This window comes from Passer montanus, unplaced genomic scaffold (assembly GCF_014805655.1).
Source record: "Passer montanus isolate IOZ18808 unplaced genomic scaffold, ASM1480565v1 scaffold285, whole genome shotgun sequence".
In the NCBI taxonomy this organism is placed as follows: domain Eukaryota; kingdom Metazoa; phylum Chordata; class Aves; order Passeriformes; family Passeridae; genus Passer; species Passer montanus.
In genome coordinates, this window is record NW_024367540.1 from 66,904 (window position 1) to 83,643 (window position 16,740).

General features: G+C 43.0%; 1 protein-coding gene across 1 annotated transcript; it reads right to left on the minus strand.

Annotated features, from left to right (window-relative positions):
- Positions 1-290: 290 nt before the first annotated feature.
- Positions 291-4,004, minus strand: LOC120504150 (platelet glycoprotein Ib alpha chain-like). The gene is made up of 2 exons (XM_039713331.1): positions 3,359-4,004; positions 291-2,809 (listed from the first exon to the last, which is right to left on the minus strand). The coding sequence occupies exon 2, from the start codon at positions 2,804-2,806 to the stop codon at positions 659-661; it is 2,148 nt and encodes a 715-aa protein (XP_039569265.1). The 5' UTR covers positions 2,807-2,809; positions 3,359-4,004; the 3' UTR covers positions 291-658.
- Between the last annotated feature and the right edge of the window lie 12,736 nt (positions 4,005-16,740).

Sequence of the window (16,740 nt, forward strand, 5' to 3'; positions counted from 1 at the left end):
CAGGCACTGAACAGTCTTGCCAGGGAATGTCCTAGCTCCAAGGCTGCCAGAGCTCCAGGAGCATTTAGACAATGCTCTCAGGCACAGAGTGGGATTGTTGTGGTGTCTGTGCAGAGCCAGGAACCGGACTTGATACTCAGGGGTCCCTGCCAACTCAGGATATTCTAGGATTCTGGGATTCCTTGGACTTTTCTTCCCTGTCTTCATTATTCCAAATACTGAAGACAAATTTCTCATTCACTGCCCTGCCAGGACTTGTGGCAGGTCCAATGAAATCAAACCAGCACCTCTTTTAAATTCAGGCACAGAATATTTATTATGCGATTAAGAACCTGGCACTGAGTGGAAAGTGTATTGCATCTTTGTGTGCATAATTTGAGTAGAAGCAGTTGCGACAGAGCACAACATATGTTCTGCTTGCCCTCACCCCAAAACCAGGCAGTGGCAGCCCTAGACTATCATTGACCAGCTTAGGACATTATCTTCCTCTGCCAAATACCCGAGCTCTGGAAACCTCAGGCTGTTTGAGAATACTAGAGGAAGGAGCTGGATGGCTTCCTCCTAGGCAAGTAGATCTTTCCCTTTTAAAACAAAGCATATAAAGCAAAGCCATGGCTCTCAGTCTCTTTCTCTGAGTGTACACATGTGTGTGACACATTTACATGGTGTTACCCGCATATTTCACTCTGACATCACCGATGGCCTCAACACCCCTATCTAGGCTGTAAGCAGATGGGGTCCTCAGGAAGCTAAAGTCTGTGACCATCAGCTTCCTGGAGAAAGGCTTGACTGACGTATGCAGAGGACTGTGGTGAACCCACAACTCCTTTGTGGTGCAGAAGGAGTAACTTGCAGGAGGACTGCGCTGTATCCCCAGATCCTTAATTGTGCAGTAGGTAACCTCAGGGCACAAGTCCACTTCCTTGATTGTACAGAATGTAGGTTGCTGGAGGGGGATTTTGAAGCTGCTGAGATGCATCATAGGGTTTCCTGTTGAGTCTCTCCATTCCAGCAGTGGATACCGCACCTCTAGGGTCTGCAGAGCCTGGTGCCAGGAGGGTTGTCCCACCAGACACATCCATGCCAGCCAGCCTGCTAGAACCAGCATAGTCAAGACCAGCAGAGTCAAGGAAGCCAGGTAGAGCACGCAGTGCAACAGGCAGCAGTGCCTCAGCACCCACTGCCCCCACTGCAGAGCTTCCCCACCTGTCTGCAAATGCAGCACAGGTACAGCCTGTCCTGGGATAGAGCATGGGCAGAGGGGAGGAGGAGCAGGTAGGGGGGAACATGCAGGTTGCATGAAGTGTGTGGTATCCAGAGGAGGTGGTAGTGTTGGTGCATGAGTGAAAAGCATGGTGTTGGCTGACATCAGAGGAGGACATGTAGATCTGACAATGGGAGAGGCCTCTAGCATGGCAGTGGAAGGCACTGCTGTGGAAGTGGTGGGAAATGTGCCAGTGGACCCCATGAGACTGCCATAGATACTGCTGGTAGCAGGGGTGGTTTGGGGATGGCCACTGGTGCTAGAAGGGCTGCTGCTCATAGTTGTTGGCAGTGAGGTGACATTGTCAAAGGTGGCAGGTCTGTGCAGGGTGATGGTGGTAGCAGCTGTAAGAATAGTGGCAGTGCTGGGGGTTTGTGTGGGTGTCATGGTGAGAGTGGCTGGTACAGGAATAGTGGTGCTGGGAGCTCTGGTGCTTGTCAGCACCACAAGCAAAGTGTTTGGGGAAAAGGTGGTGGTACAAGGGGTGCTGAGGGAAGGTCTGGTGAGGGGAGATCTTGTGGTAGTAAGGGTAGAAAGGCAAGATGAGGTAATAGCACAGGTCATGGTAGTGTGCTCTTTGGAGATGAATGGATGTAGGGGGAAGGTTGTCATGGTAGCTTTCTCTGTTGTTTCTTCCCCATAATTATATTCATCCCCTCCTTCCTCATCCTCATCCTCCATGATGCTGCAGTTAAGCTTGAAGTGAATGATGGGCTTCTGCCTATGCTCAGCAGGGCTGTGGCACAGTACCTTCTCAGGTGCGACCTCCACCTTTGTTTCCTCCAGACCCCGCTCCGGCTGATAAACAATGTCAGCATTCTTCTGGATCCAGGTCTGGAGGTAGTGCAGGTCACAGTTGCAATGCCAGGGGTTCTCAGTGAGGAAGACATACATGAAGAGGTGCCCCTTTGGGAAAAAGTCAGTTGGCAGCGTCTGCAGCTGGTTCCCTGAGAGCCAGAGGGTCTCCAACTTCTGCAGGTCCTGCAGCAACTCCTTGGGTAGCTCCTTCAGGAGGTTGTTTGAGAGGTCCAATTCCTTGAGTGCCCTCAGCCCTGCAAAGGCCTCCTGGGGCAGCTGCTGCATCTTGTTTCCTTGCAAGTCCAGGTGCTGCAGCTGTGGCACTGTGCGGAAAGCCCCTGGGACCAATGTCTCCAGGCTGTTGTGAGCCACAGCCAGGTGGGTGAGTGCAGGCAGGCCCTCCAGGACAGGTAGGGCTGTCAGTGCATTGTGGGAGAGGGTCAGCTCCTTCAGGGACAGCAGCAGGACCCCCGTGTGCAGAGCCACCAGCCCATTGTTGGCCAGGTCAATGTCTTGAAGCTGGGCGAGGGACAGAAAGGCAGTGGTGGAGAGGGACTCCAGGCGATTGTCGCTCAGCAGCAGGATGCCCGTGTCTGCAGGCAGGTCTGGGGGCACTGCGCTGAGAGCCTGCCCCGTGCAGTTCACCTCCAGGAGGTCCTTGACCTTGTTCATCTCTGAGGAGCAGGGCTCGGCTGGGGGCAGCAGAGCCAGAAGAGTAACCAGGGTCAGGGCAAGGACCTCCATGACCTGGAGGGGGAGAACCGAGGGATGTGGGTGCAAGCAGGCATACATCTACACCTTGCTTTTCTTCCTACACAAGCACCATTTGCAGCAAAACGGGTATCCCCTGACAGACCCTCTGGCACCCTTTGAGCTCTGCAGCTCCTCCCTGGGATGGTGGAAGGGAGGAATGAGCCCCATACCTACTGCCATCTTGTCCTTGGAGGCCAGCAGATGGCATTTTGGCCCTTTTGGTCTCTCCATTCTCTTCCATAGTGGGGAGAATCTGACTGATGGGCCTCTTCACAGCAATGCCTTCTCCACTGGGGCAGCATTGCTGCCCTCAACACCGTAAAAGCCATGCCTCTGCAGTGTTTGTGTCCCAGCACACCCACGCCCAGCTCAACCCAGACAAATCATGTGCTGGAAGAATCTCCTTGAATATGCTCTCACCCAACACCAGCTAAGCCCTCTGTTAGATTTGGAGGGTAGGAGCATGAAACATGAGAAAGGAGCTTTCTGTGTACAGATGTGTCTTCCGTTAGCAACCAGGCCCCTGTGAACACTCTGACTCACCTGCAGATCTTCCAGTGTTTGCTCTCCTGCTGCTCTGCTTCCTCCTGCTCACAGACCAGGCAGTGCTCTGGGACAGTGCTAGTGGGGAGCTGCCCAGCCCTCTATCAGCACCCGCAGTTGTGGGAAGGGGGCTGTGGTTTCCTGAGCAGCCAAACCCATCTCCTGTCCTTTCACACCGCCCTTACTTTGGCTGTACTGCTACATCACCATCTCTCTTCTCAAAATGTCAAAGATCAGCAGGCATTGCCTCAGCAGCAAAGGGTCGTGGCCCACTGCAGTCTGCACTGGATCATGCTTGTTCTGCTGCTCAAGCCAGTTTTCCCCTTATGACTTGCAGGAGTGCTTGCAGAAAATCATTCCATTGGCTTCTGGAGAGGAAAGGGGCAGGAACATTGGCTGCAGCTTCTGTAAGGGGCTCAGATGGTAACAAATGACTCCATGCCCATGATGCTGGAGAAGCCCTTGATGCCTTGAGGCTCAGGACATCTCTTGCTGTCTGTGATAGGAGTGGGATGGACTGAAGCTCTCCTCCCTCAGCAGCTGTATTTTAAAGCCTTCTTCTCCAGTTTGGCAAGCCTGTGAGTGAAGATGTTCTTTGCCTTTTCTGACAGATGGACTGCATCTGCCCTCAGTAGACCAGGTTGTTCAAAGCAAGTCTGGTGGTCTAAGCAACAAAACCCCTGGCTGTGGCACAAGTCCTGTAACTATTTGTTGATTCCCCAGATTAGACTGGCTGTTTCAGACACCTTTGCTTTGACTGGAAAAGTTGATGAAAAAACTATCTGTGCTCCAGAATCAGCAGCTACTGCTGCTGCCAGGGATCTGTAATCCTTCTTGATGCTGCTCACTGGCACCCACATGAAACAGCTGCAGCAGATAATGGTGGACTGTGCGAGGCATGGTAGTCTCAGTGACACTTCTGTTATGAGTCCATGGTAAGCAGCATAATCTGGAGAGTGCAGCAGACCAGTAAATAGTGCCTTCATGCTTCTCAGAAGAGAATCTTTTCCTACTGTTACCCTCTTTTTAGTTGTGCTGCTTGTTATATGGGGAACAAATTATGCTGCCTTACTGGTTGTTATATGGGGAATAGATGAGGCTGTCTTACTCATCTTCAGTGCCTCTCCTGCTGAGTCTTTTCTACAAATCAGTGAAAGGTTCTGCAAGGGCACCTCTGTCTTCTGGAAAGGTTCTACAAGAGCACCTGTAGCTTTGGGGGAAGACTGTTCTTACTGCAGGTCCTTGCTGTTCTAAGTTTCCATTCTTCCATACCAGCCCTCCTCCTTTCTGTGTGTTCTCTTCCCTTGTGTGTGTGTCACTGGGGAAGTCTCTTGCTGTTAGGCTTTGGGTCTATTGCAAACTGTGCTTGGAATCAGCATACTCTCTCCTTCCTGGGAAAGAACTCCTTCTCAGCCTTCCTGATATTATACAGCCCTGTCACTGCCTCTTGCCTTTCTTAACAGGTGGTCCTCCACCTGGACACACTTTTTGCAGCTAGGTTTGCTGCCTGTTCCTGTCCTAGAGAAAGATCTGTTCACTTCCTACAATGAGAGATCTGCACTGCAGTCTCTCCATTTGGCAGCTCTATCTGGATGGAGGAACTGGCAGCAGCCAGGGTAGATGGTGCAGACCTCTGTGTTGGAGTTGTAGCCTTTGCTCTCAAAGGAGTGTCCACCATTCTGCTTTGGGAGTTAGGTAGGAGGAATGTCTTCAACCTGTACAGGTGGTCACACAACATGCCTGGTTGCTGGAAGACAGAGCTTAGATACAAGTTATGAATGGTATGTGTGATGGTAACTGCATTGTGGTATTCATCTGCAGATGCATTTCCCTCTACCATGGAATCTTGATCTATAATGATGTCTGCAGAAGAAATGGAGTCTGAAATGATACCTACATTTACAACAGTAATTGCAATGGCATCTGTGTCTGCCTACAACACGAGTTACCTATGCTCAGAATATAAGTTGTTCTTAATAATATTCTTGCCCTCTTTAATTTTTTTTTTTTAATTCTCTTATTTTTTTTCTTTATTCTCCCTTGTCCAAACAAAGAAAACATGGACAGGGTCTTTGAGGATTGAGACAGGAGGTATCATTTTAACTAGAACCTCTGATTCCCCAGGCCTTTTTTCCTCTTTTTGCTTTTCATTTTTACAGTCAGATACACCTGTGTGCTTTTGCTGCTCCCTTTCCTAGACACAAATGTTGGAAATTATATAACTTCTCTAATTTTTAAATTAATGGTTTTAATTATCTTCTAATTATTTTTTAAAATTAATAATAACTAGTATGTAAGTTATAGGTAGTGTGTTAGTCTTAAATCACTTTTAGCCAGCATTTTGTAAAGATGTCATATGCTCCTTTTATGGGAACACAGTTTTGGAAAATTACTGAAACTTTACATTTTGCTAAACTAACTCATATATACTTCAATGAACAAAACTGGGGACAGGGAGATATATTGTTGAAGCTGGACATCTAGAATGCAGAAATTATGGACTATAAGAACCTTTTCTCAGAAACCAGAAGATAAAGGGCTAACAAAGACTCAGTATATGTGTTGGAAAGTCCCTACGAAGGAAAAAGATACAAAAAAGACTAAAAATAAGGACTAATTAGCATAAGAAGCAAGAATTCAACAGCCAATAGAAGATAGAATACTAATTATGAGAGTTATCCAATTTAGAATCAATTATCATTAAATTCTTTGTTTGCTAACAATGTATAAATAAGTGAAAAAGTTTTGCATCGATGTCTGTATGGAGGCTGGGATTTTGTTGGCCATACACACACCTCTGGACCAAGGATAAAGTAATACCTTACTGTTAACACTGAAAAGACAGTGTTAGCGGGTTTTATTTATCCTGATGATGTTGGGGCATTTAGTAACAGAAAGATAGCAGAAGCATGCTGATAAGTAAGACTGGCTTGCCTCTGTTTTTTCTGTTTTATATATTGCCTGGCTCACATCTGTTTGCCCACTGCTGAAGCAGTGGTGTCACTGCAAAAAGCAAGTGCCGAGTATGTTCTCCAGTGGGGTCTGGAGATACAAACATTGGGTCCACTGCAGTTGTTGGCTGTCAGCGATGGAGAGAGATGGGGAGCCTGACTCGGTGATCAGAATCCGGTTTTATTGTGGAATACAAACATTTATATACTATTTCAGGGAGATTAGAAATGTGTACTACAATGATTAGGTTAAAATCACATACACAAACGTATGCATATAACAACATCTCTTGCTTGCAGAGTTTAATAGGATTTTCTTTTTATGCTAAACCTGTCTGATTAAGTCTTCTTGCTCTCTAGATCTAATTTTCAAAGTTCTGTTTGCTTTTGTCAAGGCATTTTGTCTATCAAATCTCTTATGTTAACCAGGCCCAAAGTCCATCATCTGTCTTGTGTCCCCCAACATTCCAACAGTTGGTGGCTCCTTATCCTCTTCTGCAAGAGAGTAATGTAAGACTGTAGTCAGGTCCATGTTGAAGCTGCTTGAGTGTCAGATGCAATGAATGGATTTCTCTTGAGCTTGTTCAACAAATGCAATATGGGCTGTGAGTGTCTCCTAGTGATCATTTCAGCTGGAGCTATTTCAGTACTAATCAAAACACATGCACTTTTTATTGACTGCCCACAGCAAATGTGATAGAAAGATAGAGAGAAAGAGAAAAAAGAAGGAGGGGGGGAAATACCTACCAACAGATAGACGAAATCCTTGTGCTCCGGCCAATAGATCCGTCTTGTCACGTCGGGGAGAATCTCAAAGTCTTTGGTTAACTCAGAGATCTTTTATAGTCTTCCACCAGGGGGTGGGAAAGGGACGGTACGTCAAAGGAACAGGTACAAGACAGTGGAGAATAAGAGGCCAGCAGCATGTTTATCTTCAGAGCCATCAGAGATTGGCTTTGTCAGACATGGTGAAAGCTTCTAGCTGCTTGCATAGAAGCTACCCCTGTCGTTCCCCCTGCTATCAAATACACCAGGCTGCGCCAAAATAACACACCATAGCAGACTCCATTGCAGATGAAGATACCCACTCACAGTAGAGGTATCATTGCTGATGAAGATATCACTATAGACCCCACTGAAAATGCAGGTGCTATGTCAGATGCCAAAGTAGATGCATTAAAGTACCTTTTTCCACTAGTGTTTTGAATAGTTGGAGAGAAGAGCTTAAAAGTTTCAGGGAAGACCCCAGTAAAGTGGCAAAATTATTTGATAGTCAAGAACCAGGACCCAGATTGGGGTGATATTGATTTAATGCTGACAGAATTAACAGAAACTGAAAAACAATTACTGATTAAAACAGCTAAAGCACATGTGCAGAGATGAATTGCTAGTTGTCCTGATTTAGGGCAAATTTGGAAGAAAACCTCCAAAAGGGGCCCCTCCAGAAAGCAAACCCACACAGTCCCTCCCCCCAACAGGTTCGGGAAAGATTCCTCGGAGAGAAGTGGAAAGAACCTGTTCATTTAACAGGCAAAACACCCCCCAACACACAAAATGAACAATACCAGATGACAACACTCTTTTACTGCTCTGAATAAGATGACAAATTCAGAAAGTGTCTTCTGGGAGTGGTCGTTCTGTTATTGGTCCCTCCGGTGCTGGGGATAACTGCTGCAGGCCACAAGGAGCAAACTCTCAGTGTTTCCCAGGTCCCAGTCTGGAGCAGGTTTGAGTGTTTCCAAAAAAGGGAAAAGAAAAACAGCCCAGGGAAAAAAATTCAGACTTCTTAACTAAACTAACTAACGAGCAGAAGCAAAAAGCAAGAGCAAAGCAGGAGCAAAGCAGAAGCAAGAGCAAAGCAAAAAGCAAAGCAAAAAGCAAAAGCCGCACTATGTACTGCCCTGTCTCTGTGTCTCACCAGCTGTGGGGGAGTAGGCTAATAACAAACCAAAATAAAACTTCGCTCTTCAGAGCCAGTCTTGAAGGCACAGAACATAATATCCAGCACAAACAGAACAGAAGACTGGGGATACAGGCATCACAACATCACCCTTGGACACTAGTGGAGCCCTACAGGGTAATGTGAACATGCTATTCCCTACCACAAATCCTCTGTGGGATCCGAATGATCCAGGTGAATATGCCTTGATAACCAGATAGTGGGAGTTAGTAAAATTTGGATTAGAGAATGCCATTCTGAAAGCAGTGAATTGGGCATTCATGTATAATTTTAAACAGAGACAACGTCTCCTACTGACTTTGTAGAGAGGCTCTGAGTGACAATGTGAAAGTTTACAACCCTTGATCTTGCTTCAGAAATGGGGAAGCAGCAGTTAGTCTTCTTGATGCTAGGACAGTCCAGCACAGACATCACAGAGATTAAAAGAGACAGATAATAGAAATTTAGAAGCAATCACAGAAGAAACATGGAGGGTGTATAATAACTGAGACAAGCAAGAGAAGAAAAAACACACAGGAGCTAGTGACAGCTTTAGAGCAATATCAAAAAGGAGAACATTGTCAGGGACAAGGCAGAGGTAAAAGCAGAAATAATAGAGGCTGCTCAAATCAATCCCAAGGGAGGTTAGGACCAAATCAGTGTGTTTATTGTAAGGAAGCACTGGCACTGGAAATGCCAGTGCCCTGAGTTACTGAACACTCCACAGGACGCTGTTGTTGCAGCAATAGATAGCAGTGAGTGACAGAGACCCACAGATTTTCCTTAGTGGACCCACTGGTTAAGATACAGGTAGGGAATTTTAAAGAAGTTGAATTCTTGAAAGATACAGGGGTCACATTTTCAGTTTTAAATGAAGCTTTAATGCCTAAAAGTGAAAAATATATCCAAGTAATGGATTCCACAGACCAACCAGAGAATGCTTTTTTCTTAAAATTGTTAGAATACAAAATTGGGGAAAGAATGGGAATACATCAATTCCTCTATCTACCTGTCCCAGGGTGAGGTTATGATGCTTGTATCCCCAATCGTGTGTTCTGTTAATGCTGGATATTATGTACTGTGCCTTCAAGACTGGCTCTAAAGAGCAAGGTTTGTTTTGGTTTGTTATCAGCCTGCTCCCCCACGGCTGGCGGGACAGAGAGACAGGGCAGTACACAGTGCAGCTTTTGCTTTTTGCTTTGCTTTTTGCTGCTTGCTTTGCTCTTGCTCCTGCTTTGCTCCTGCTTTGCTCCTGCTCTGCTTTTGCTTTTTGCTTGTGCTCGTTAATTTAGCTAAGTGGTCCAGATTTTTCCCTGGGCTGTTTTTCCTTTCCCTTTTTGGAACCATTCAAACCTGCTCTGGACTGGGACCTGGGAAACACCGAGAGTTTACATCTTATGGCTGCGGCAGCTATGCCCCGCGCTGGAGGGAGCAACAACCGAGCGACCCCTCCCAGGAAAGACTTTCTGAATTTGGCATCCTTTTCAGATTGGTGAAAGTGTTGTCATCTGTATGTTCATAGGTATTGTTCATTTTGTGTGCTGGGGGTGTTTTGCCTGTTAAATGAACAGGTTCTTTCCACTTCTCTCCGAGTAATCCTTCCCGAACCAGTGGGGGGAAGGGGCCATGTGGGTTTGCTTTCTGGGGGGGGCCCTTTGGAGGTTTTCTCCCAGATTTGCCTTAATCCAGGACACTACCAAATTTGCCAAAATCCCTGTTAGGCAGAGATCACCTTGAAAATTTCAACACAGCAATTGAGTTTAGAGAGGGAAAAAATAAATGTAAAGCAAGGCAAAGGCAATTTGATTTTAATATTAGGGTTGGCAATTGATAGAGAACCAGCGAACAATAGCAATTATTTGCAGCAAATAATGAATCAGGTATACCCAGGAGTATGGAATACTGATACTCCTGGGAGATCAAAATTGGCTGATCCTATTAAGAATGAATTATGTACCGGAGCCAGGCCAGTGGTTAGGAGACAATATCCCTTGAGAATAGAGGACAGAAAAGGGATCAAACCAATTATTAGCAAGTTTTTGACACTAGGATTGTTGAAAGAATGTGAATGCAAATTTAATACTTCTATACCAGTGAAAAAACCTAATGGAACTTATAGACTCGTGCAATATTTGCGAGCAGTCAATGGGATTGCTAAACCACCCAGTGGTTGTAAATCCCTACACTTTGCTAACTAAACTCCACAATGATCTCATTTGGTTCTCGGTGATAGATCTCAAAGGTGCTTTCTTCTGTCAGCCACTAGCAGAAGAAAGTCAAAACATACTTGCTTTTGAATGGGAGAACCCTCGCACAGGCAAGAAAAACCAACTTAGCTGGACAGTGTTACCTCAGGGGTTCAAAAATTGTCCCACAATTTTTGGGAATCAATTGGGCAAAGAACTGGAACAATGGCAGTCTCTTCCTGGGGAGGAAACACTCCTACAATATGTAGATGATCTACTAATTGCTACAAAAACTATCAAAGAGTGCCTTATATAGACAGTAAGTCTATTGAGTTTTCTTGGTCTAAATGTTGGTCAAGTGTCTCAACAGAAAGCTCAGCTGGTGCAACAACAATATCTTGGATATGAAGTCTTTGGAGGACAACGATCCCTGGATACTGCACAGAAGGAGGCAATCTGCCAAACACCTAAGCCACAAATCATAAGAGAACCCTGCATTTTTCTTGGAATGATAGGTTGGTGCCGATTGTGGATATACAACTATGAACTGGTGACGAAACCTTTATATGAGCCAGTGAAAATTTATAAAAATATTGTGTTGTGCACCCCTGAAACAAATCACGTCTTTGAAAAGTTAAAGTGAAGTTCACGAGGGCCCCAGCCTGGGGACTTCCTGAGGTAAGTAAATGGTTTTGGTTATTCTCAAATGAGAGACAAGGATTAGGCTTAGGAGCTGGCACAACACCTGGGTCTTTACCAAAAGGGCAGTAGCCAATTTTTCTAAACAATTTGATACTGTGAGTAAGGGCTGGTCCACCTGCCTTAGGGCAGTACCAGCAATGACTGTGAACATTGAAGAGGAATGGAAGTTTACACTAGGACAAAAGATGACAGTGTCACACATGGTGTAAGCTATTATAGAACAAAAGGCCTGTCATTGGCTGTCTCCTTCAAGGTTCCTAAAATATCAAGCAGTCCTGGCCAAATCTGATGATATTGAAATTAAAGTGACCAATATTGTTAGCTATTGGGATACACAAGACAGATGATGGACTTCGGACTGGTCAGCATAGGAGATTTGATAACAGGATGCCTTGGCAAAAGCAAACAGAACTTTGAAAATTAGACCTAGATTGCAAGAAGATTCAATCAAATGGGTTTACCGGAAAAAGAAAATCCTATTAAACTCTGCAAGCAAGAGATGTTGTTATATGCATACGTTTGTGTATGTGATTTTAACCTAATCATTGTAGTACACATTTCTAGTCTCTCTGAAATAGTATATAAGCATTTGTATTCCACAATAAAATCGGATTCTGATTACCGAGTCAGGCTCCCCATCTCTCTCCATCGCTAACAGACAAGTTTACTGGAAAAAGAAAATTACATCAGACTTCTGCAAGCAAGAGATGTTAAAAATATATAAATGTGTTTATGTGATGATTAACCCAATCACTGTAGTAAAACATTACTAGCCTTCTAAAATATTATATAAGCAATTGTACTTCACAATAAGTTCGGATTCTTTGACCACCACACTGAGTCCCCGTCCCTCTGTCTCTTCATCACCGCTAATTAACCCTGTCTCTTTTCTGCAAGGAAAATCTGAAGCTGAACTTGCAGTACATGACTGACTAGTGACTATTAAAATTGTGTACTCTGGCTGCCCAGACCTAAAGGAAGAGCAGCCCCCAGGTGCTGTAAACTGGTTTACTGATGGCAGCAGCAGTTTTACGAGACAGGGAGTGTGAATGGCAGGATACCATGACCATAGTCTCAGAGGTAATTGAGTCAAACCCATTAGCAGCAGGAACCTCAGCAAAAAAGGCTGAGCTGACAGCCCTCACTTGAGCATTAGAACTGGCAAAAGGAAAGAAAGTTAGTATTTGGACTGATTCCAAATATGCTTATGAAATTGTTCATGCCCATGGAGCCTTATAGAGAGAAAGAGGACTCCTGACTGCACAAAAAAAGATTGTCAAACATGCAACTGAAATCCTCAGACCCCTTGAGGCAGTGAAACTTCCATTGCAAATGGCAATTTTACATTGCTGAGGGCACTCCAAAGGTAACACTCTTCCAGAAGCAGATAACAAATTTGCAGTTTATGAAGCTATAATCATTGTTGAAAGAAATTAACCAATTGTGGCAGCTGTAGTACCTACTGTGGTATCAAATAAGCAGCCTGTAAATACCAATCCTCTGATTACAAATGGATTAATGAAAATAAAGGAAAACTTTTAGAGAATGGTTGAGGACAATTAGACTAATAATACCAGGAAAGTTAATGAGACATTATGTGAAATCTGAACACGATAAGACTCACTGGGGGGCAGAACCCTTACACCAATACCTAAGGGAATGAATAGCAGGCCCACACCTGCAAGATATTGTTAAAGAAGTAACATTAATATGTATGACTTGTTTGAAGAATAATTTAAGTAAAACAGTTAGGCTAGAACAAGGAGTTATTAACAGAGGAGCTTTTCCTGAAGACTTATGGCTGATAGACTTTTCTGAACTCCTAAGAAAGGAGGGTTTTTGATATTTAGTGGTACTTACTGATACCTTCTCTGGGTGACCAGAAGCTTTCCCTTGTAGGCCAAAAAAAAAAAAAAAAAAGAAGCTAGAAAAGTAATAACAGTACTGTTGAATGAGATCATACCTAGATTTGGAGCACATAGCAAAATATCCTCTGATAGAAGATCATATTTTTGTGCATAAATTGTACAAGCTGTCAGCAATGCCTTGGGAATTGAGTGGCAACTCCATACTCCTTACAGGCCACAAGAGAGTGTTCAAGTAGAGAAAATGAACCACATGCCTAAACAACAAAGAGCTAAGACCTGTCATGGGACAAATTTGTACTGGTACCAAGCATTACCAATTGCCCTTATAAGAATCAGGGTAAAGCCAAGGCCAAAAAAAAGACTAGCCCATTTGACATTTTGTGTGATAGTTCTTATGGGTTAAATGCCCCTCATGATGAAAACGTGGCACAGACTGGTAATCAATATATTTATGAATACTTATAAACCATTAACACTCAGTTGCATTAGAAGTATAATATTGTATTTGAAAACCAACCTAAGCAACCAAATTATAAATTGCACATGATTGATCTTGGTGACTGTATGTATGTCAAGAATTTTTCAGGTGATCCTCTACAGGAGAAGCAGGACAGACCATTTCAAGTCCTCCCAACAACCTTCACTGCAATTCATGTGTGAGAAAAACCTACTTGGATTCATTACACCCTCGTGAAGAAATTTCCTGTTGTACCTTTGGACAGTAACAATCATTTATAATGATTGACTGAAGCTGAAATTCAGCCATAAATCACGAATACTTTGTTATGCTTTTGGCAGATTGTAGTAACTTTTGATGTAAATAAGTATGTAGCTTTGCCTGAAGCAGTAGATAATCATACTGGAATAGGAGATTGTTTGCTGTGTGAGGAGGTACAACAATTACTCTTACCATTTTTAGGGGTATACTCTAGTAATTGGATATAATTAAGCCAGTGTACCTTGTATAATATTAGTACACAATGAGAACAAATAGGTTCACATTTAGGAAAACCCCTTTCTTGGTTATCACTCATCAATCAATATGTTAATTATGTGGAGTCAAACTTTACAGGACCAAGCTTTGGCCAGTTTAATAATACTACCAATTGGACAAGAATTACTGCCATTCTACAAAACATAGCATTGCTCAATGGCATGACTATTTGTTTGTAAGTCATACTAACAATTCCAACACGAGCATCACAACTAGCTGTGATTTACCAGATTACTTTTGGTGGTTGTGTGGAAATGGAATAGCCCTTAAACAACTACATGGAAATTGGACAAGTCAGTGTACTATGGGGTATCTTGTCTCACCTATACAAGTTATAAATCATATTAGTTTAATTACAGGAATCCTTAGAGGAATTTAGAGAAACCAATTTAGTCAAAGTATACCTTCTAATCCTCAGACTAGATATAATACGGGCTTTCACAGCTTTGTCAGAGCTTTACTCCTAACTTCAGGAAGAGTACACTTATAAAAAGCAATAGTGAACATCTCAGCAGAGATGGAAATAATTGCAAACCATTTGGAATTATTTGCAAATAAATTATTATACAGTTTTGATATGGTATTAGATATGATCACCCAGCACAAATAGGACAAGTTGGTATGTTGATAAATACCAGTTGTTTTACTTATATAGATCAATTAGGGCAAATAACAACAGATATACATACAATCTGGTAACATGTAAAAATACTCCATGAAGTGCACACTTTTATTATGGATAGTAGTGTACATAAGGATTCAGACTCAATCCTATTAATTTTTGTTGTCATGAGGTAGATTTTAATGTATCTGTCCCAAAGTAAACTGGTAGGAAAATGCACAAACGCCAGAGGATGATGTCCAAAAATGAGACAAAGGAGTCCTTCAACTTGTTTGTGTGAAAAATGCATATAATATGTTTGGCTCTTCACAAATATTAAAATGAATACTATATGTGTTATGTTGGAAAGTTATGCTGTATTAATATTTTTAAGTAGTGTGGTAAATATAGTTGTTAGCATATAGCATAATATTAAAATAGAAACTATGTGATGTAAGATACTTTTTGTAACTAGCTCACATAATATGCATTTTTCACAATCCCTTGAAGCATCCCCCTTTAAAAATAGTTCCCCCATCCATGTCCACTGCCTTCACAATCCCATATTCAGAAATCACTTGGTAATGGATTAAATAATTGCTGAAGTGACTATGTGAAAAATGCATATTATAGGATTGGCTCTTTGCAAATATTAAAATGAATACTATATGTATTATGTTGGAAAGTTATATTGTATTAATTTTTTGTAGCGCTGTATTAATCCTTTTAAGTAGTGTGGTAAATATAGTTTTAGGCTATAGCATAATATTAAAATAGAAACTATGTAATGGAAGATACTTTTTGTAACTAGCTCAAGGAATGGATAAGATGATAAAGAAATTCTTCGCATAGAGATAACAGCAAACAGACACCAAGATCTCAAGAGAAGAATTATTGCCTCCTTATCAGGAAAAGCCAGACTTTGTGGGGACCGAGGTGATTGATTTACAAGACGAGTGGGGGGAAGCTGACAATAAACGGAAAAATTCCTAGTTTGAAAGGAATGCTTGCATCATGTATCAGATATATGAATATGCAACAGGCTATTGCTTTTAAGGGTTAATCCTTCGTTAGCAAAACGTGCTCTGTGGCAGAGCAAAGCACCCGGATGTCTGTAATTCTTTGGTTTTTATTGTCTTTTGTTGTCCTAACTTTGATTGTCCAAATTCTTATTGTCCTAATTTTTATTACTAATTTATTACTATTAAACTTCTAAAATTTTAACACAAGTGATTGGGGTTTTTCATAACTAGAAGCTCCTCTGGCCACCCTGCCAGCCGGCATACTACTACTAGAGGATATTTACGTCCTCTTGCCCAAGGCATCTCAGCAAAATACACCCAACATCTCTGGAAAAGACATATAGCTCAAGGTAATTTCTCTGCATAGCAATCTCCTTTGTAATCTTCACTCTTAACTTTAGCAGGTACCCTTCAGTAGCTAGTTTTGCTAAAACTAAAAGACCCAAGGCAGTTCATAGTGAAGAATGTCTCTGCCAATCCTTGAGAGTTGTCCCAATATTTGCAGAGTCAAATCTCCTGGCATCTACAGTTTACTGTCCTTTGTAACTCAATTCTCTCCTCTTTCCTCTGCCCCAGCAACTTTAATTATCTCCAAGCTCCTCTGGTGGAAAAGACAGCAGCACCACCACCACCACTTCTCCCCTCCTCCTGGCAGCAGCTGAGTCACAAGGGAGCAAAGGGTGGATCCCAGTGACCTCTGGCAGAAGTGCTGCTTTCTGAACATCTCCATTGGCCAGTTGATTACCTATTGTCTCTTCTGAGCTATCTGCCTGATGTCTCTTTTGGTAAATTTACCACCTCAAACAGGCACGTAATTGAGCTCTGATGAACTAATGTCTTTCCTTGCAAGTTAACAAACCTCTTTCCTCCCAGTTTTCCAAGTGCATGTACCATCACACATGCATACTTGGAAGCTGTAAATATAGTCACCACCTTACCTTGATACACTTTGCAGGCTTTTATTAAGGCATACAATTTTGTGCTTTATGCTGCTTATGTGCATAGTACCTTCCCCCACTTCTTGCAATTCCCTCTCCATTACTATAGTATATCAGATAACTGATATACTACTCCTACTATCCTTGAAGATCTGTTAATAAACACCTTTTCCCCATTTGG

Excerpts from the sequence above, each read along its gene's own strand:
- LOC120504150 (XM_039713331.1), bottom strand. The coding sequence starts at position 2,806 with ATGGAGGTCCTTGCCCTGACCCTGGTTACTCTTCTGGCTCTGCTGCCC.